The sequence below is a fragment of the Lactuca virosa genome, chromosome 6, assembly GCF_052849685.1.
Source record: "Lactuca virosa cultivar CGN04683 chromosome 6, Lactuca_virosa_CGN04683_v6, whole genome shotgun sequence".
NCBI classification, from domain to species: Eukaryota; Viridiplantae; Streptophyta; class Magnoliopsida; order Asterales; family Asteraceae; genus Lactuca; species Lactuca virosa.
In genome coordinates, this window is record NC_136431.1 from 255,482,558 (window position 1) to 255,503,813 (window position 21,256).

The following is a 21,256-nucleotide window of genomic DNA, read 5'->3' on the forward strand; positions in this document are numbered from 1 at the left end:
CAAGCTAATATAAAAAAGCTTATTAACCTAAAAACTTTTTGAAAAATCTCATATCAGATGTTTTTATTTCATGTAGTGTTTTTATTTGAGAAAAAAATAACTGATCCCTTAATTATTGCAGAACATGATTGTAGAATTCCAAAGGTATGTTATTTATGTCAAAAAGTGAGCTCGTTTATAGCTAAAACATAGTCCAAAATCAAGAAATGTTAAGAGTGTGTTGCACCAAATAATAAAAAGTCTACTTTTTTTCGGTCATTTTTGCGTTACAATCTTCAACTTAACTTGCAAACAATCATCCATGCAACATTTGAATCCATGGATGACTGTTGCAAAACAAATATCAATAACATATATTATATATATATGTATTTCTTTTTTTTATACAAATAAATAAACCAACACAAGTTTTTAATACACCAAGTAGCTTTCCCACATATACAGACCTGACTCGTATTACTTGGATTAAATAAAATCTCATACTACAATTCTCCAAAAACAAACAACTCACCTCCCACTTTTTATACATCCGAAAAAGAAAAAACATCTCCTCATTGTTTCTTGAATTCTTCAGCATTGAATTTGTTCCAAGCTTCCTATCAAGAAAACCGGTTGTTATATTTGTTGTTAATTGCAATATTTCAAAGTAGCCAAAATTACTTTTTTGGCCATTGTCAAGAAAGTAAACATCATGACAACAATTACATAATACTATATGATTAAAGAGAGCTTACTTTGAGAAGATCAAAAACTTTCTCTGCAATATATTTTTGTTCAACAGTTGCACCTTTTTGCTGAACTTTGTCTGGATGAACACATAAAGTTGCTTTGTAATAAGCTTTTTTAACCGCTGTTGATGTGATCAAATCAGTCAGTGAAATTGCTTGCCACCCACTTCCACCCCAAAGCACCTACCAATATTGTCAATTTTCATAGACTTATTAAAATACAATTTCCTAATAATAAACAAAACAAATCCAAGATGAAAACGTACATTTTGCAATGAAGATAAAAGTGCACGCAAATTGTCTTCTTTTCCAACAGCCCAACGCTTTATATCACCTTCTAGGGTTGCAGCTACCCTCTGAAAAAATTAATATGTTAAAACAATAAATTAAAATTTATCCAAAAGTATTCTATTCAAATAGTATAAGAATAAATAAAAGTTGATATGTAGAAGTACTTACGTGCTTCTCATCTTGCTCTTGTTGTGCCTCATAGTCACGCTTGTTCTTCTCATTCAGTGCTTTAGTCTGACAAGTCGATTAAAGTAAAATAGCAGAGTAAGAACTAATCATCAAAGCGATGGTTCAAATAATTGGTTCCTTCTTATTTGTGTTGAATGTTAGGGTTTCAAATTAGGGTTTTGAGGATTTGATGGATTCTTTATATTTGATACAACAACAAATCACGAATGAAATCAAAAGAATAATACCATGCGTTCCCGAGTCGACATGTGGTGGTTTAATCTGGCTCTTCGTCTTTCTTCACTTTCCCCTTTGATTTCCTGAAATTCTCCCGATGGAGTTGCATCTTTGAAATAGAAAAAGACAAAATCAATTCCAGAAAGAAAATGTCTTAATATACGTAGAGTTTACAAGGAGTATTGAAATATAATTACCTCCCATTCCAAAAAGATAAGAGAAGTCATCGGTGCTATTTGCATTTGTTGGTGCCTTCTTTACACTAGAAGAAACCTTCTTTCCCACTTTAGTGCCACCATTGTTGTTGAAAAGAGCATCATAAACAGAATCCTGAAACACAAACATAAGCCCATGTCTACAGTTGCCTACACCCCCATTTGCTACATAGGACATAGGACAACATTGTACTGCATCAGTCATTGTTGTCATGTTCTGTTATGTAGCAAATGGGGCCTACATATTGCATAAATTCTGACACTTTGTTTCACCTCACTTGAAGAGCTTTGACTAGTTCTGGTGTTTGACTGAGTGCCTGAGCTGAAAAGGGAATCCAGATAATTATCAACTCCAAAAGCACCATTATTTGCTCTAGCACTCTCATGTGTTCTCTCAAACATTACAAATGGATCTTCTGTTGAAGCTGAATATGATCTGGCTGAACTTGATTGACGAGTGGGATTTGTTTCTGATTTTAGTCTGTATATATGAACAAGAATCCTTTACTTCCTCTTAAATATAAACTAAGTTGTATTGTAAATGAATAAATGATGTATTAACTTCATATCCATTTTGATCATTTGAGCAATCATGTGTAAATTGTAATCCACTTAGAAGTTTCATATGTTTGTGTAAACAAACAAATAAGCAAAAGGAAGCAAGTACTAAATGATAAAGGCTTACATACCTATTGATTGAAGAACTTTTTACACCAAAACCTGATAGCAAATCTGCGGATTCAAAACCAGTTTCTTGCTTGTTTACTGAAACCTTTTTTGGACCATTCAGCTTAACTCCATTACCATTCAGATTTCCAAGTAAATCGTTTGATTTTGAAGCATTTGCTTGTTTTCCCCCGGTGTTATTTCTGGGAGCATTCGATTTCACACCCATTCCACCAAAATTTCCAAGCAAATCATCAATTGAATGCGTTTTCTTAAACGCATGATGATCAACAGAGCTCGCTCCTGAGCTCGATTTCTTCAACCCAAACACATCGTCATCATCATCGTAATTATTCGAATTCGAAACCTTGAAAACTGAGTCGAGATCAATATCATTAGCCCTAGAATGAACTCCCCCAAACACATCATCAAAACCGGAATTCGGGGGTTTCATATCGTTACTACTATTGGATCTAAATATCCCATCAAGATCATCAACATTAAGTGAAGGATTCGAATTGTAACCCGATTTAGATCGATTAAACGACGAAAAATCCTGGTTGAGACCAATATCTCCAGGGAACCCATTGGAATTGTTATTGGGTTTGTTGGTGCCCTTCAAATCGGCCAATGGGGCTGATGATTTTCCATGTGCTTTGAAGCCGATACTTTCTACTAGAACACCAAACTGATCCATTTCAAGTGAGGAGGTGGTGGGATTTGTTCGATGTAAAACAAAGAGAAAAGATACAAAAAAAAGGGGAAAACTTATAGAAATTTGAGCCGAAAAGCAGGAGCTATCGGAGATGGTTTTCGAAAGGAAGGAATATGATAGTCGGATGGGATGAAGAAGATTCAGTGCAAACGCGATAACCCACCGACAAAATGATTGAATAATTGTCTCAATTCCTTTCTCGATCGCCTCTTTCCTTCTTCCCACCTCAGCCTTGATGGAATGGAGGTGTCAACGGTGCGTCGTTAGGTGGTGGTGTTTATGTGGGGTACGACGTGTTCGATGATGAGCTGTAACACTTATAGTTACAAACCTTATCCTCATTTTCGCATCAAAGCCATCTTAACCCCTCTAGATTCTACGCTACATCAAAAACCCAATTAATAAAAAGTCATAGACAAAACTGCAAAAATGGAATATATAGCATGTATTTTTTCAGGTTTAGTCCATACCTTTATTTTTTGGTTTTGTGGTCATTTTGAGTCAGTTTCATAGTAGAATTGGTCCATGGGTAAATTGAAATAATTTTAATACCCTTGGGTATTTATTTTTTATTTTTATTTCATTTTTTTAATCGAATACTTATTTATTTATTTAAATAATAAAAAAATGACTCTCTCTCTCTCTCTTGTACCACTCCTTCATCAAACCAAAAGAAAATTCAACAAAAATATTCAATCTATATCTAGCGTCTTAATTAATTTGTTCTTCCATATGATGAAGATATCCAATCTATATCTGATTTCTGCAAAAATAACTTGATTTATGCAAAGAATTATGATTTATTGGGGTTGAAGTTTGAAATCAATTTTGTTCAAGAGTTCTTAGGTTATATGTTCGCCATTTTCCTATTCTAAGCTAATCATAATGAAACTTGTGACACAACATTTTTCAAAAATCTTGTTGTTTCTGGTAGCTTACATCCTCCTTATACTCATCTCTTCTCTAATTTCATGGTTGTTCTTGTGGGTTACATGTGAAATCGATTTATTGCAAGAGAAGGAGGGGACGCGATTTTACTAGAGTGCATCGATTTTAAGATATGTGTGCATCAATCGATTTGGGTTTCTTTGGAATCAACACAAAAATATGAGAGAGAGAGACTCTTAATTTTTTAATTATTTAAATAGATAAATAACTATTGGATTTTTAAAAAAATTAAAAATAAATACCCAATAGTATTAAACTAGTTTCAGTTTACCGATGGACCAAATTCGCAAAGAAACTAGCTCACAATGACCACGAAGCCAAAAAAAGGTCAGGGTTTAGACCAAAACCCAAAAAATGCATACCACATGGACTATTTTTATAGTTTTGTCAAAAATGGGTGTTACCGAAAAGACTTGGTCCCCGGCAACGGCGCCAAAACTTGGTAGGATGTCAAGTCCACCAAGCAAATTACACCATTTGTTTGCAAATAAAACGTAATATAATGGTAAAAAAGGGTATCGATCCTCGAGGAAATGGTTGTATTCAATCACAAATGCAATTTAAAAGAACTATTGTAAATAAACTAACTAACTACAATTAAACTAAAAGTGGGGGGGTGTTATGATTGCTTGAAAACTAAAAGACTTGAATAACTAAAAACTTGCAATTAAGCAAGATAGTGAGATGCTCAAATGTTGGGAACAATTGGTTAACCAAGGCAATTCAACACAATGAACATTTGACAAATCAGTCAACATAAAAATAAGAAAATAAAATAAGCTATCAAATCACCCCAAGCTTAAACCTAACTTGTCCTCAAGTTAGAACAAGACTAATATAAGATCGGGATGAGCTAAACTAAAAAGGAAAAAGAAAGGTACCATAGAACTTGGTCAACATCAGTCAACATGGTCAGAATTAGTCCTTCATGGACCCTACGCATCTTCAAAATGTTCCCCGCTTTAGAGCCATAAACCACATTCTCAACCACTTGATGGGCGAATAGATCACGGCTGGATGCAGTCGTGGTGTGCAAGACAAAGGAAACAGAGATGCGCCCAGTGGGGGCACTTTAAATCACCAATGCAGATCATAATGCACAAAGGAAAGGCGCCTCTTCACACACTATGATTCCTACATTTGTCAGGCTAAAGTGTATAGTACGAAATAGGGTTTTGTAGCGCGGCCTCCGGGCAAACATCCGGTTTCAGAGGCTTCTCCCTTGTACTGTCCTTTACAGTTTACCGTCTCATCGTCAAGGCCTTTTCTCACCAAAAATCAAAAATAAAATAAAATAATAAAAATTATACTTATCCTAAATCTAAACCTAACAACTTAAATCTTCAATCTTGAACTTCTGTTATTTGGTCTTCAGCCTCTTTGTTGCTTGATATTCAGTCTTCTTAAATCTTCTCGTTTTTTTTTTAGAACTAAAGCCTTGAACTTGGATTCTTGTTCTTCTTTTTGTGTTGCTCATTTTCTTCATTTTTCTTCTTTGAAGGTCTAAGGAATTTCACCATGTAACAAATGATGGAGGCTAACATGAACGCCTAATGATCATTGACAATGTGCCAATATCAACTAAAAAGGGTGGGGAATGACTCAAAAATGGGTGTTACCGAAAAGACTTGGTCCCAAAAGATGTGAATTGGGGGACCCACTTCAAAGTTCACCAATGCCTTTTCATGAAATGCCTTTTTCTTCTCTTTGCACCTTTTGAACCTTTTAATTATCTTTTTCTTGATCACTTCTATCATTGGAGAATTTAATCTTCTTTGAGCCTCTCTCCTAGGCTTGCAATAATCTTCGATAAGAATCTTGTGTGTGTATACATTAGGGCTTATCTCGTTTATTGGCTCAATCACATCAACCCGGTACAATGGAGAAATGTTGTTAGGGTACCTCATTGCTTCAAAGATGTTGAAGTGAATGATCTCTCCATCAAACTCCATGGTAATTTTTCCTTTATGGACATCAATGATCGTGTGAGCGGTATTCATGAAAGGTCTTCCAAGGAGGATCATAGATGATTTGGAAGGAGTCTTCTCTTCAAGATCAATGACATAAAATTCCGCGGGAAAAACAAGGTGATTAACTTGTACTAACACATCATCCAACACTCCTCTTGGAGACACACTTGACTTGTCTGCTAATTGAATGATTACTCCGGTTTCTTCTAAAGGTCCAACATTTAGAGATTTAAAAACCGAATATGGCATCACATTAATCGAGGCTCCAAGATCTAACATGGCACTTTCGACATGTAAATCACCAATTGTACAAGGGATAGCAAATATTCTCGGATCCTTGCATTTGGGAGGTAGCTTCTTTTGGATAACTGTAGACACGTTTGCATTGACTTGAATATTTTCATTTGCCTTGAATTTCCTCTTCTTGGTGCACAAATCCTTGAGAAATTTTGCATAACTTGGAATTTGCTTAATAGCATTCAATAGTGGAATGTTGATTTGGACCTTGCGGAAAGTTTCAAATAATTCATTTTCGTCCTCTATCTTCTTGGAAAAGGCTAACCGGGAAGGGAAAGGTAGTGGTATGACCAATGGCTTGATAGGCTTGTTGGAATATTTGGGTTGCTCAATGTTTGGAACAACCGGTTCCTTTGGAGGAACTACAACCTTTGAAGGCTCAACAACAATAACCTCATCTTCTTCTTCTCTTGAAACTCTTTTGGGGTTGCTTTCTCCAAGGGTTTTCCCAATTCTTAAGGTTATTGCACTCACATTGGGGTTCTTCTCGGTTTGAGATGGAAGTTTACCCCTTTGTTCCATCTTGTTGAGAGCGGTGGCCAAGTCTCCAATTTGTGCTTGAATGTTGGAGAAAGTGTTATTGGTCTCTTGTTGAAATTGGGTTTGGCTTTGAGCAAGAGAAGTGACGAGTTCTTGAAGGCTCATTTGATGGTTACCAATTGATTGGCCTTGTTGTGGAGGTTGTTGGTAATTTGGAGGGTTATAAGAAGTTTGTGGATATGGAGGTTTTTGGGAAGGATATTGCGGATGTTGGGGTCTCATCAAAATGTTTGGTGGGTTTTGCTTTGGTGGGTATGGGTTGTTTGGGTTATTCCGCCAATTTGGGTTGAAGTTGTTTTGAAATCCCATGGGTCTTGGTTGACCTTGATTTCCTCCCATTGCAGTCACATCCTCCGGTTCACCTCCAAGTGTGGGGCATTTATCTGTATAATGCCCCGTCATGGCACAAATACCGCATACCATCAATTGTTGACCACTTCCGACCACCATTTGACTTAGCACATTAGTCAAATCCAAGAGCTTTGATTCCAAGTGTTGAGTGTTGCTAACTTCACCAACCACTTGTGGAGAATTTCTCTTCATTTCATTTCGAGTCCCAAAGTTCCTTTGATTTTGAGAAATGGTTCCAAAAAGTGATCTTATCTCTTGAGGTGTCTTGTTGAAGATGTCACCACCACTTGAAGCATCAATCATCCTTTGATCTTTTTCATTCATACCCTCATAAAATTGTTGAAGAAGTAGGTGTTCGGGTATGTTGTGTTGAGGACAACTTGTACACAAGTTGTTGAATCGCTCCCAAAAATCATGAAAGGTCTCATTCTCCCCTTGACGAATCCCCAAAATGTCGCTTCTTTGACTTGATATCCGGGAGGTGGGATAAAAATTGCTATTGTAGGCTTTGAGTAACTCTTCCCATGTGTGAATAGATCCCGGTGGTAAGTTGAATAACCACTCTCTAGCTTTATCTTCTAAGGTGAGCGGGAAGGCGGTTAGCTTGAAATCATCCAATGTCACGTGTTCGGGCAACATGCTAACACATATCATATGAAAGGACTTCAAATGCCTTTGAGGATCTACTCTATCCAAACCATGGAACTTGGTGAGTTGATGTATGAAACTTGACTTCAATTCAATCCCTCGGTGGTTTGCGGGATAAACAATAGCAAGAGGTGTATGAGTAACATCTGTCTCCATCATTTGTCTAAGTGTCAACTCTTGAGGGGGATTGGGTGGATTGGGGTTATTGGGATATTGTTGCATGTAATTGGGTGGTTGTTGGTAAGGTGTATATGGGTATGGTTGGTGATTGTACATTGGTGGTGGATAAGGTTGGTAGTTAGGGTATTGGTTGTAGGGAGGTTGTTGTTGGGGGTACATTGGATTTTGGTACATTGGAGGGTGTTGGTAATTAGGTTGATTTGGGTAATGTACTTGTTGTTGAACTTGGAAAGCATTGGTTTGAGGTTGGTTGTTTTGGTGGAATTGTTGGTTTTGTGGTTGTGGTTGTTGATAATTGGGTTGGTTTTGAGAAGGGGCTTGATTCCAAGGTGGCATATCAATGAGAGGTTCTTGTTGTTGTCTTGGTTGTTGGGGTGGTGTATTGGCATCTTGATTGTTTGGGTTTGGGTTGGGATTGTGAGGTGGAGTGTGATTCATGGCTATGTAGTTTTCAAATGGAATGTCTTCAAAGGAATGACCAACAATTGGAGAACTCGGCTCGGTGTCGGTATCACTTGAAGTGTGAACTTGGTCTTCTATGTTGATTAGTGGAGCAGAGGAAGAAGCTTGAACTAGTTGTTGTTGCTTTGCTTATTTGGCTAACTTTTTCAACCTTTTTGCTTCTTTTTCAATTTCCGGATTGTAGAGTAGTTCACCGGTTCTTGTAGACCTAGGCATAAACAATCAAATAACAATAACCAATTTCCCCGGCAACGGCGCCAAAACTTGGTAGGATGTCAAGTCCACCAAGCAAATTACACCCTTTGTTTGCAAATAAAACGTAATATAATGGTAAAAAGGGGTATCGATCCTCGGGGAAATGGTTGTATTCAATCACCAATGCAATCTAAAAGAACTATTGTAAATAAACTAACTAACTACAATTAAACTAAAGGGGGGGGGGTGTTATGATTGCTTGAAAACTAAAAGACTTGAATAACTAAATACTTGAAATTAAGCAAGAGAGTGAGATGCTCACATATTAGAGAGAATCGGTAAACCAAGGCAATTCAACACAATGAACATTTGTGTGTTTATCATTAGGATTTAACATGAAGCTTATCATTCATCCCAAATTGGTTATAGCAATCATGAAGCATGATATGCCAAGATTTCTCATAGGTAGTATGGAGGTTGGGGAAGCCCACAACACACCTTCTTAATCAAGATCAAGGGTCAATTGAAGCAATTAAACCCAAGAAGTTGATTAGCCTTAAGAATGAAGAAATCCCCAATTCCTAGAGGATGTCAATGTTTACACATCCATAAAGGAGTTATGATTCATAAGCTAGAGATGATTTCTACCATCATAAAGCATTTGTTCTAAGTAAATTCAATGATTCAATGCTAAACCAAAGAAATAAACCAACAATTGCTTATTAAAGTACCAAGCTCATGATCAAAGCACTAAACAAGCATAGGAAATATGAACTAGAATCATAGACATAAGATAAATGATAAATAAGCATAAATCCTTCAAAAACCCACAAACATTCAGAGGTTTTAGCCAAGGTCTACCCAAATAGAGAGTTTAGCCCTCATGGCAATAGAACAACAATCACAAAAGTCTAATTGCATAAAGAAACTACCAATAACTTGGAAAGATGAAAAGAAATGAGTCTTGAGCTTCAAAATCGCCTTCTCCTGGTCTCCAATGGTGTAAAATCGAAGTTATGGCTGCTAGATCTGATCCCCAAAGGTTATGGTGTGCCAAATGACCAAAATGCCCAAACTGGGCAGTTGCGTGGGTACCCGGGCGACGGAAATTCCACCCGCGCAAATGTTGTTGTAATGCTATTGGTCCTTCATTCCTCCACTCCACCCTTCCACTACCAAATATTCCTTTGGTCCCCTCCATATCCATGTGATTTAAACCAACCAATCATCATTTAACTACAAAAGTGGATGCTCCAAGCCCAAAAATAGAAGTTTATGACCCATCTTCACAAGTCCAAAATATCCAAGTCTTCAACTCTTTAAGGCCCAAGTCTTCTTTTATGGATTCGCCAAGCCCAATAGCTCCTCGAGAGTCCACAAGTCCGTCTTCACTCTAATCCACAATCACGATAAGCTCCAAAACCCTGCAAAATTCCTCATGCAACATAAAAAGTCCCCGATACGATCCATGATGAAGAAAATAAATAAAATACAATGCAATAATGATAAAAAGATCTAAAAATCTAAAATAAACTAATAAAAATAAGGAAAAAAAATAAGCTATCTGAAACATCCCAAAAATGCAACCCGGAAATTTTTGTTTTACTATTACTAAAAACCCACAATATCAAATGCCATACAATAAAACCATGAATCGTATGTCTCAAAACGCCATAGTAAAAGTATCAAATCAAACTAATGTCACTATCATATCAAACATCTGAACAAACTCCCAGGATAAACTGTGGTGTGTGCCATGCCATCATCCCGAGCTCTTTCCCTTGCTAGCGGAAGTACCTGAAACCAAAACTGAAATTGTAAGCATGAAGCTTAGTGAGCTCCCCCAAACTACCACATACCATACAAACATATACACACATATTGGGCCTTGCCCACTGCATCGGACCGCAGTCCGGAAACTGCATCGGACCGAAGTCCGGAACTAACCAGGGCCTTGCCCTCTGCATCGGGCCGAAGTGCGGAAACTGCATCAGACCGAAGTCTGGAACTAACCAGGGCCTTGCCCTCTGCATCGGACCGAAGTCCGGAATCTGACTGAACATATCATATCATAATCGTAACTACTAGCATGAACACATATACTGCATACTACATCGGACCGAAGTCCGGAACACATAACACAAGGACATGCTTGAATCACAATGACCTCAAGCACACTGAACTACTGCATCGGTCCGAAGTCCGGAACTACTGCTAACTAAACGGGCCGGCATTGTGGCCGTAGACCCGTTCCTACTGGAAAGGAAACTCACCTCGTAACGCTGGCTGCTGAGATGCTAAAATCTGAAACTGGCTGACTGCTGCTCCGGAACTCCCCGACTACAAATTCCATAAACACTAAATCAGATATTGATAACTGTTCTCAGGGTAAAAGGACTGATTTACCCTTGGTCCAAGTCAACCTCCTGGTCAAAGTCAACGTTCAGTTGACCGGACTCGCCGAGTTGGGCCGCCAACTCGCCGAGTCCCTAACACCTTTTCTAATCTTCTATTCGCTTCAACTCGTCGAGTTTGGCAACAACTCGACGAGTTCTTCCCCCGTACTAACGTCGAATCTAACTTCATCCGACTCGCCGAGTTGTATGAACAACTCGTCGAGTCCTCCTTCATCATATGAACACGTCCATACTATGACTCGTCGAGTTGTATGAACAACTCGTCGAGTCTGTTCTTGAGGCAAGAAGATTGCCTTGGACTCACCGAGTCACGACATGGACTCGCCGAGTCTCTTGCATGCATTCTTATACAGTCGATACTAGTCGATTTCAGTGCATCCAATTCATAGATTTGGGCTTCTAGGGCTGGTTTTGCACGTAAAGTTTCCAACTTTACGTGCATGCACACGAGAATGGGGCTAAAACACCAAAATCATCCAACACTAAGCACTTAGGGTTTGGAATCAAGGCTATATTTGCATAAAGGTAGCTATATTGAGTTCCTAGAGCTCAATAACATCCAGATCTATGGTCTCCATCCTAAGGAGAGCTCAAATCTCGAGTTTGAATCATATAAAGCTTCAAAAGAGACATAAACAAGCATAAAGAGGGTTTAATGGAAGAATAAGCAAGGTAATAACTTTATTACCAGAATATGAAGCAGATGGAAGCTAGCTCTTGGATCTCCTTTCTCTTCTATAGATCTTCTTTTCTTCCTTCTCTTCCATAACTTCCAAGCTACCACAAAACACTCAAGCTCAACAATGGGTACTAGGGTTTTACAGAGAAATGCTCTAAGGGTGCTGGAGGCTGGGGTGGGAGGCTATAATGACGTTTAAATAGGGTACAAACCCTGAGATTTAGGGTTTCATCCAGACTCGCGGACTCGCCGAGTCGGGAATAACCGACTCGTCGAGTCGGCACGCTCAAACCACGTGCAGACTCGCTGCTACTCGACGAGTTAGGGATACTGACTCGTCGAGTAGCTTCTAAAACAAGAAGAATAATAATTAAAAAATGTGTACCAGGAACGGGGCGTTACAATTCTCCCCCACTTATCTTAGACTTCGTCCTCGAAGTCTGCTGCTTCTGAATCCGAAAATAACTCCGGATAATGCTCCCTCATTTCCTCCTCGGTCTCCCATGTCCATTCTGAACCCTTCCGATGCTGCCACTGCACTTTCACTAGCTGAACCACCTTGTTCCTCAAGGTCTTCGTCTTCCGATCCAAGATCGCAACTGGCCTCTCAATGTAATTCAGGCTGCTATCAACCTGAATATCCTCTAATGGTACCACTGCTGACTCATCCACCAAACACTTCTGCAACTGAGAGACGTGGAAAGTATTGTGCATCTGGCTAAGCTCTGCTGGAAGATCCAAACGGTAGGCAACCCGACCCACCCGGGCCAAAACCCTAAAGGGACCAATGAACATGGGGCCCAACTTGCCCCTCTTCCGGAACCTGATGACACCCTTCCAGGGTGACACTTTCAGGAGGACCATATCGCCTACCTGAAACTCCAAATCAGAACGCCTCCTATCGGCGTAACTCTTCTGCCGACTCTGAGCAGTCTGGAGCCGGCTACGAACCTGCTGAATCAACTCTGTGGTCTTAAGCACCACCTCTGTGCTCCCCATGACTCTCTGACCGACCTCGCCCCAACAGATCGGGGTCCTACACTTCCTCCCGTAAAGCATCTCGAAAGGAGGGCGGTCAATACTAGCATGGTAACTGTTGTTATACGAAAATTCCGCTAATGGAAGATACGTATCCCAACTGCCACCAAAATCTAGAACACATGCCCGAAGCATGTCCTCGAGAGTCTGAATCATTCTCTTGCTCTGCCCGTCCGTCTGAGGGTGGAAAGCGGTGCTGAAGTGAAGACGAGTCCCCATCTCGTCATGGAACCGCTTCCAAAACCTGGAAGTGAACCGGACATCTCGATCTGATACTACTGATACAGGCACTCCATGTCGTGCCACAACCTCGCGCACATAAATATCGGCTAGCTTCTCGGCCGATATACTCTCCTGAATCGGTATGAAATGCGCGCTCTTGGTCAGCCGATCCACTATGACCCAAATCGAATCAACTCCACGTGCAGTCCTGGGAAGCTTAGTAACAAAATCCATAGTGATATCCTCCCATTTCCACACGGGAATATCTAATGGCTGCATCTTGTCGTGGGGTCTCTGGTGCTCTGTCTTGACCTTCCTGCAGGTCAGGCATCTCTCCACGTACCAAGCTACGTCCCGCTTCATGCAGGGCCACCAATAATCGGGTCGAAGATCTCTGTACATCTTCGTCGCCCCTGGGTGGATGGAGAACCGAGACTTGTGGGCCTCATCCATCAGCACCTGTCGTACTCCTCCCTAATATGGTACCCAAACTCTCCCATGAAGGGTCAACAATCCTCGACTGTCATAGTCAAAGGAAGCTACTCGGCCAACAATCCTCTCACACTTCTGCCTCTCCTCCTTCAGGCCCTCAACCTGTGCCTCTCTAATCTGCTCCAACAATGGAGTAATCACTGTCATTCTCAGACATATATCCCTGATCGGGGCTGTTACCGCCTTGCGGCTCAGGGCATCGGCCACTACATTGGCCTTGCCCGGATGATAAAGGATCTCACAGTCATAATCCTTTACCAAGTCTAACCATCGGCGCTGCCTCATGTTCAAATTCGGCTGATCCATGAGGTACCTCAAACTCTTGTGATCCGTGTAAATGATACAGCGGACCCCATAGAGGTAATGTCTCCAAATCTTGAGGGCGAACACCACTGCCCCCAGCTCTAAATCGTGCGTCGGATAGTTAGCCTCGTGAGACTTCAACTGTCTAGAGGCATAAGCTATCACATGCCCTTGCTGCATCAACACTGCTCCCATACCCATGATCGAAGCATCACAGTAGACTACGAAGTCATCCACTCCCTCCGGCAGGGTAAGAATCGGCGCCTCGCATAGTCGCTGCCTGAGCGTCTCAAAAGCTGTCTGCCGCTCAGGTCCCCAACGAAACACTACTGACTTCTTGGTGAGTCAGGATAATGGTACTGCTATCTTGGAGAAATCCTGGATGAATCTCCTGTAGTACCCTGCCAAACCCAGGAAGCTCCGAATCTAAGATGGAGACTTCGGGACCTCCCACTGCATCACAACCTCTATCTTGCCCAGATCTACTAGTATACCCTTCTGGTTGACGAGGTGTCCAAGGAACTGCACCTCGCGCAACCAGAACTCACACTTGGAGAACTTCGCGAACAATATCTCCCTCCTCAACGTCTCTAGCACCTCTCTCAGGTGCTCCTCATGTTGCTCCTGAGTCTTGGAATAAACCAAGATGTCATCAATGAACATTATCACTGATCGATCCAGCATCGGTCTGCATACGCGGTTCATGAGATCCATGAACGCGGCTGGAGCGTTGGTGAGCCCGAACGGCATCACCACAAACTCATAATGACCATAGCGGGTCCTAAAAGCGGTCTTCTGCACATCCTCATCCCTGACCCGCATCTGGTGATATCCTGACCGTAGATCAATCTTGGAGAACCAAGATGCTCCCTGAAGCTGGTCAAACAAATCGTCTATCCTCGGGAGTGGGTAACGGTTCCTCACCGTTACCTTGTTCAGCTCCCGGTAATCTATGTACATACGGTGCGACCCATCCTTCTTCCTCACGAACAGGATCGGGGCTCCCCATGGTGAACTACTCGGCCTGATGAAACCCTTGTCTAGCAGCTCCTGCAGCTGCGTAGACAACTCCTGCATCTCTGGAGGAGCCAGCCAATATGGTGCTTTGGCAATCAGAGCCGCACCCGGAACCAGGTCAATCCGAAACTCGACCTGTCTTTCCGGAGGTATCCCAAGCAAGTCCTCCGGGAATACGTCCGGATACTCCCGCACTACTGGTACATCGTCAACTGTCGCCTTACCCTTCTCCTGGGCATCTATAATATAGGCGATGTACCTGATGGGTTTTGAGCATTCTAACACTTCCTAAGTGACATGCAACCCTAATAACCTTGGATCTATGTTTGTCTAATAATCATACAAAGTTGAATTCCAAGGTTATATTCCTATCTAGCATACATGGGGAACATTTTTAACTTGAATGAAAGATAGAATAACTTACCTTGTTGTTGATTATGATCCTTGAAACCTTGTGAGCCTAGCACCCCAAGTGTGATGCCTCAAATGCTTCACACAACACCAAATGCAAAGGAGTAAACTTTGAGAGAATCTTACACTTGCAAAATCGGCTCTAGCCCTCTTGTTTCTTAGTGTCGCCGATTTTGGTGGAGAACATGTTGCTTATATAGTGTGTCACATCTAGGGTTACACCATGTAAACCCTAATGTGGCATGACTCGTCATTTCCATGACCCATGGGTTTGTAACTCCCATGGAGCATTCAATGGGTTTAACCCAACTTGATTATCCATGGAGCCTTTTAGCCCACTATACAAGTTATGGATGATTTACATGATCAACCCATATATTTAATTAGTCATCTTTTGATCACTTAATTAATCCTAGATTAATTCTTGATCAATACTAATTAAATAATACTATTAATATATTAGAACTTATAATATATTAATAAACCACAAGTGTTATTTCTCTCATTTAGTCTATCCAAATGCATGATGCCATGCAACCCAAATGGACCATGTTGGGTCGGGTCAAGTACATACCAGAAATAGTTATGGACTTAGACACCTTATCCAACAGTCTCCCACTTGGATAAGTCTAATAACTATAACTGCAAGTATGACTTCAGGAACCGATCAGCAATCGTAGCTCTTTTCAAGGTTTCTAGGCACTGAGAAGATGATGATACGCCATTTCAGATAAGTGATCATATAATCCTCTGTTCTAGATATCAGCCGGAAAAATACATGGAACAGTGTCTTACTTTTGTGTCCAGCAGTTTGTTTCCCGATTTCCGATTTGTTTGACATAGAACTCAATTGAACACATCAACTTAGTTCTGACCGGGCCCGTTACATAGGTCAAAACAAAATCATCGAAGGGCCCAGATATCACCTTCTAATCCAAGAAGGAACAGATAAACTTCGACTCATATGTTTGTTCTACTACTCATTGAATTATACACAAGAGCACGTTTTATAACATCGAGTTACCAATGTGTTTTCGTACAATCAATGCATAACCAACTCATAAGTAACAAATCATATATCTAGGTTTGAAGACTTATATGATATTACCGTCTCACGATCACTCGAGATAAATTCCATGAAGTGATTCCAGTGAGCGTGGGTTGAGTCCAATGCTCAGAACTTATGAGCACTCATGAGTGTTGTAGCCATGTCCAACAACTTAGACCTCTGCAACCAATCATGACAGTCTTGATTCATACCTACTTCCGACATATGACCGACTGTGGAGGTTCGAATAATATGATATACCAAACATAATTATTCTGGAAGTCAAAACATGCAAAAGAAATATAGTAAACGATCGACAAGAGATAGCAACACTTTACTCATAAATAAAACACCTTTTATTCATCATCTAATGTCAATTACACTTTACAAATTTCAAGGTTATCTAACTACTAAATCTAATATCATCCTTCAGCCCTATGCTCCGAGCATGCTGGAGATGCTTAACCCGAGTCAGTCCTTTCGTGAGGGGATCTGCTGGATTCTCATCCGATGATACCCTCTTTGCCACGAGGAGTCCTTCTTCTATTCGATGTCTGATGAAATGGTATTTTCTGTCGATGTGTCTGGATCTCTCGTGATCCCTTGGTTCCTTGGCTAAGGCAACTGCACTTTCACTATCACAAAAAATTTCCATTGGCTCTTTAATAGCCGGTACAACTCCAAGGTCTCCAATGAAGTTCTTCAGCCATATCGCCTCCTTTGCTGCCTCGCTAGCTGCTATATACTCTGATTCGCAAGTTGAATCAGCCACTGTCTCTTGCTTGGAACTCTTCCAAGAAATTGCTCCTCCGTTTAACGTAAAGACCCAGCCTGACTAAGAGCGGAAATTATCCTTATCAGTCTGAAAGCTAGCATCACTATACCCTACAACTCTCAAGTATTCACTCCCACCGAGGGTAAGGACCCAGTCCTTAGTCCTCCGTAGGTACTTGAGGATATTCTTTACCGCAGTCCATTGTGCCTTGCCAGGGTTCCCCTGATACCTGCTAACCATGCTCAAAGAAAAGGCTACATCAGGTCGAGTACACGTCATAGCATACATGATCGATCCTACAGCCGAAGGATAAGGTATTCGACTCATTTCTGCTATCTCAGCCTCAGTACTAGGGCTTTGTGTCTTACTCAATCTGGCGTTACTCTGGATGGGTAACTCTCCTTTCTTGGAGTCCTGCATGCCGAATCTCTTCAACACCTTATCCAAGTAGGTACTCTGACTAAGTCCAATTAGTCTTTTACTCCGGTCTCTCAAGATCCTTATCCCTAGAATATAGGCAGCTTCTCCTAGGTCCTTCATAGAGAAACACTTCCCAAGCCAGGACTTAACTTCCTGCAGAGTTGAGATGTCATTTCCTATGAGTAGTATGTCATCCACATACAATACCAAAAAGCTAACTATACTCCCACTAGCCTTGACATATACACAAGATTCATCTTCACTCCTAGAAAAGCCAAATTCTTTGACTTTCTCATCAAAGCAAAGATTCCATCTGCGAGGTGCTTGCTTTAACCCATAAATGGATTTCTCAAGCTTACACACTTTATTAGGGTACTCTGTATTGACAAAACCCTCTGGCTGACTCATATAAACATCCTCAGCCAACTTTCCATTAAGGAAAGCGGTTTTGACATCCATTTGCCATATTTCATAGTCATGAAATGCAGCTATGGCTAACAGAACCCTAATAGACTTAATCTTGGCCACTGGAGAAAAGGTCTCATCATAATCAACTCCCGGAGTTTGTGAGAAACCCTTTGCAACCAGTCGTGCCTTATAAGTGTGTACATTACCATCCATGTCGGTCTTCTTCTTGAATATCCATTTGCACCCTATAGTCTTACGACCTGGTACATTCTCAACCAAGTTCCAAACTTGATTGTCATACATGGACTGTATCTCGCTGTCCATTGCCTCTTTCCACTTGGCTGACTCAGGGCCTGCCATGGCTTCCGCATAACTGTTAGGTTCATCCAGACCTATCAGTGTCTCATCACTGATAAGTGTATCACCTTCCGCAGTAATATGGAATCCATAGTAATGCTCAGGTGCATTCCTAACCCTTGTGGAACGCCTCAGAGGTACAAACTTGTCAATTGGCTCAACAGGAGTTTCCTCCTCAAGTTGAGTGCTAGGGTTTGAAGTTCCTTCACCACTTGACTCTTGAATTTCTTCAAGGTCAACTTGCCTCCCACTGTCTCCTTGGCTTATGAACTCTCTCTCTCGAAAGAAAGCCCTCCTAGCTACAAAGACCACATTCTCACTAGGTCTGTAGAAGAGGTAACCAAAGGATTTCTGTGGGTAGCCGATGAAAATACACCTCTCACTTCGAGGTTCGAGCTTATCATGAGTCTCGCGTCTCACGAAAGCCTCGCAACCCCAAATCTTAATGTGGTCTAGTTTGGGTACTTTACCAGTCCACATCTCATGAGGAGTTTTGGCAACTTTCTTTGTGGGAACTAGATTAAGGATATGGGCGGTAGTCTCTAAGGCATACCCCCAAAATGAGATTGGTAGCGAAGCTCGACTCATCATGGAACGAACCATATCCAACAAGGTTCGATTACGCCTCTCAGCTACACCATTCAACTGCGGTGTCCTGGGAGGTGTCAATTGTGAGACAATCCCACATTCCCTAAGATAGTCGAGGAACTCTAAACTAAGATACTCACCACCTCGATCGGATCGAAGCATCTTAATGTTCCTACCCAATTGATTCTCGACTTCCTGTTTAAACTCTTTAAACCTCTCAAAAGTCTCTGACTTATGCTTGATTAAGTAGACATATCCATATATACTGTAATCATCAGTAAAAGTCAAATAATAATGATTAGCATCCCTTGTGGCATGTTTGAAGGGCCCACACACATCCGTGTGTATAAGATCCAACAAACCTTCACCCCTCTCACAAGAACCTGTGAAGGGTGACTTTGTCATTTTTCCAAGTAAGCATGATTCGCAACTATCATTTGACTTTAGGTCAAATGACTCCAATACTCCATCCTTTTGGAGTTGGCCTATGCGTTTCTTGCTTATATGTCCAAGACGACAATGCCATAATGATGCTTTATCCAAGTTATTATCATTAACAGAATCAATACACAATACATTATTTCCTAAGTTATCAACCACAGATACAGTTTCATACACACCATCACAAGGTAATGCTTTAAAATAAAGAACATTATTAAAGAAAGCATTAATCGAACCAACTTCATTATCAAATGAAAAGGTGAAACCTTGTTTATACAATGCATGAAAGGAAATAATATTTCTTGCCATTTCTGGCGAATAACAACATTTATTCAAATCTAAACTAAACCCACTACTTAGCGATAAAGTATAAACTCCAATCTTGGTGACAGGTAAAGCTTTCCTATTCCCCATGATTAAGTTTATTCTTCCATGCTCCACATTCTCACTTCTTCTTAGTCCCTGAAAATCAGAACAGATATGAATACCACAACCGGTATCAAGGACCCAAGAGTTAGAATGGGGTGAGTTATTAGATAAGATAATGTAAATACCTGCATGGTTGGGTTTAACTTTCCCATCCTTCACATCTTGCTGGTACTTTGGGCAGTTCCGCTTCCAATGTGACTTTTCATGGCAATAGAAACATTCAGCCTCTTTAGGGTCAGAAGAAGGAGTGACAAAACCTTTCTTGGTTCCACTTGAAGAAGAGCCATCAAGGGTCCTAGCCTTGGTACCCTTCGAAGAGCTCTTCCTCTTCTTCCCTCTACCTTTCCCGATTGGCAAAACCGGGGCGGAGTTTGGAGTAGGAGTGTTAACAACCGACTTACCCTTAAGACCTGTTTCTGCGGTCTTGAGGAGTCCCTGAAGTTTGCTGAGTGTGACCTCTTCCTTATTCATGTGATATGTCATGCGGAATTGATCATAGCACAATGGTAAGGAGTGCAAAATGATATCTATTGCAAGCTCCTCAGGGAAGTTCACATTAAGCTTCAGCAACCGATCCACATACCTTTGCATTTTCTGCATGTGGCTCGTGACGGATTCCCCGTCCTTCATCATGGTTGTTATGATAGAGCATATGATTTCATACCTCTCTTGTCGTGCACTTTGATGGTATCTTTCCATCAGATCTTGGTGCATTTCAAAAGGGTAGAAGTCCTCATAGGACTTTTGGAGTTCCGCTGTCATGGTGGCCAACATGATGCATGCCAGCTTTGTAGCATCCCTTTCATGTGCCCGGAAGTCAGAGATCTCCTGGGGAGTTGCAGTGGTCTCATCAATCTCCTTAAGCTCCTTGTCAAGGACATATTCTTTGTCCTCGTAGCGGGTAATCATCCTGATGTTTCTGATCCATTCATTGAAGTTGGATCCATCAAAAGTGACTTTCCCACACAAGTTCATAAGGGTAAAGGAGCCATTAGGATTAGAGCCAGAAGCAGCATTGTTTGAAGACATCTGAAAGAAGAGAACAAGATTAGTTTAGATATTAAGAGAGTCCTTAATAAAACACCCAAATGTAATATTAAGGCTAGAATCCAATCACAATATATTATAACTTAGAAGAGGTATGCCGTAATCCAAGCTATAACATATTTGAAAGGTAGGTGAATGACGATTCACCAATTTCCACCATGAAAAACGAAATATAGATATTAGGTTTTTAATTGGTTCTTAGAAATTCCTAGATTCTTTTGAGATTCAATGAACTTTTCAAAGGCATGTTTCAATCTCGAGTGTGCCCTCCGAGTTTTGTGACTGGGATACCGAGGATCACAAAACGAGGTGTGAAGTAACCATGCAAATCACTTGGTACACTCAATGTTTATTACTCAATCGATGTGCCGGTTAACCACACGAGCTCCACCGACCTATAATAAGCTTTAAGTCACCCTTTACCTACCTTGTTAAGTCCAAGTTAGTGTGCCGGTTAACCACACGAGCTCCACTAACGACTTAAACAAAGTGTAAAGTGTAATTTCATGGATTAGCACCTTATTCACATTTTCCTAAAGTAACTAAGATTGGG

At 40.8% G+C, this 21,256-nt stretch overlaps 1 protein-coding gene across 1 annotated transcript; it reads right to left on the reverse strand.

Annotated features, from left to right (window-relative positions):
• Window positions 1-341: 341 nt before the first annotated feature.
• Window positions 342-3,290, reverse strand: LOC145120239 (Chaperone DnaJ-domain superfamily protein). The gene is made up of 8 exons (XM_079056055.1): window positions 2,329-3,290; window positions 1,913-2,120; window positions 1,622-1,754; window positions 1,436-1,533; window positions 1,188-1,253; window positions 995-1,084; window positions 735-911; window positions 342-596 (listed from the first exon to the last, which is right to left on the reverse strand). Exons 1-8 carry the CDS (start codon window positions 3,000-3,002, stop codon window positions 552-554), a joined length of 1,491 nt encoding a protein of 496 aa, XP_078912181.1. The 5' UTR covers window positions 3,003-3,290; the 3' UTR covers window positions 342-551.
• Window positions 3,291-21,256: the final 17,966 nt, after the last annotated feature.

Bases quoted from the DNA above. Each gene is read 5' to 3' on its own strand.
- LOC145120239 (XM_079056055.1), bottom strand. From the start codon at position 3,002: ATGGATCAGTTTGGTGTTCTAGTAGAAAGTATCGGCTTCAAAGCACAT. The intron at 1,755-1,912 runs GTGAAACAAAGT...TTTGTGTTTCAG, and splicing joins GTCAAAGCTCTTCAAGTGAG to GATTCTGTTTATGATGCTCT. The intron at 1,085-1,187 runs GTAAGTACTTCT...TAATTTTTTCAG, and splicing joins AAGAGCAAGATGAGAAGCAC to AGGGTAGCTGCAACCCTAGA.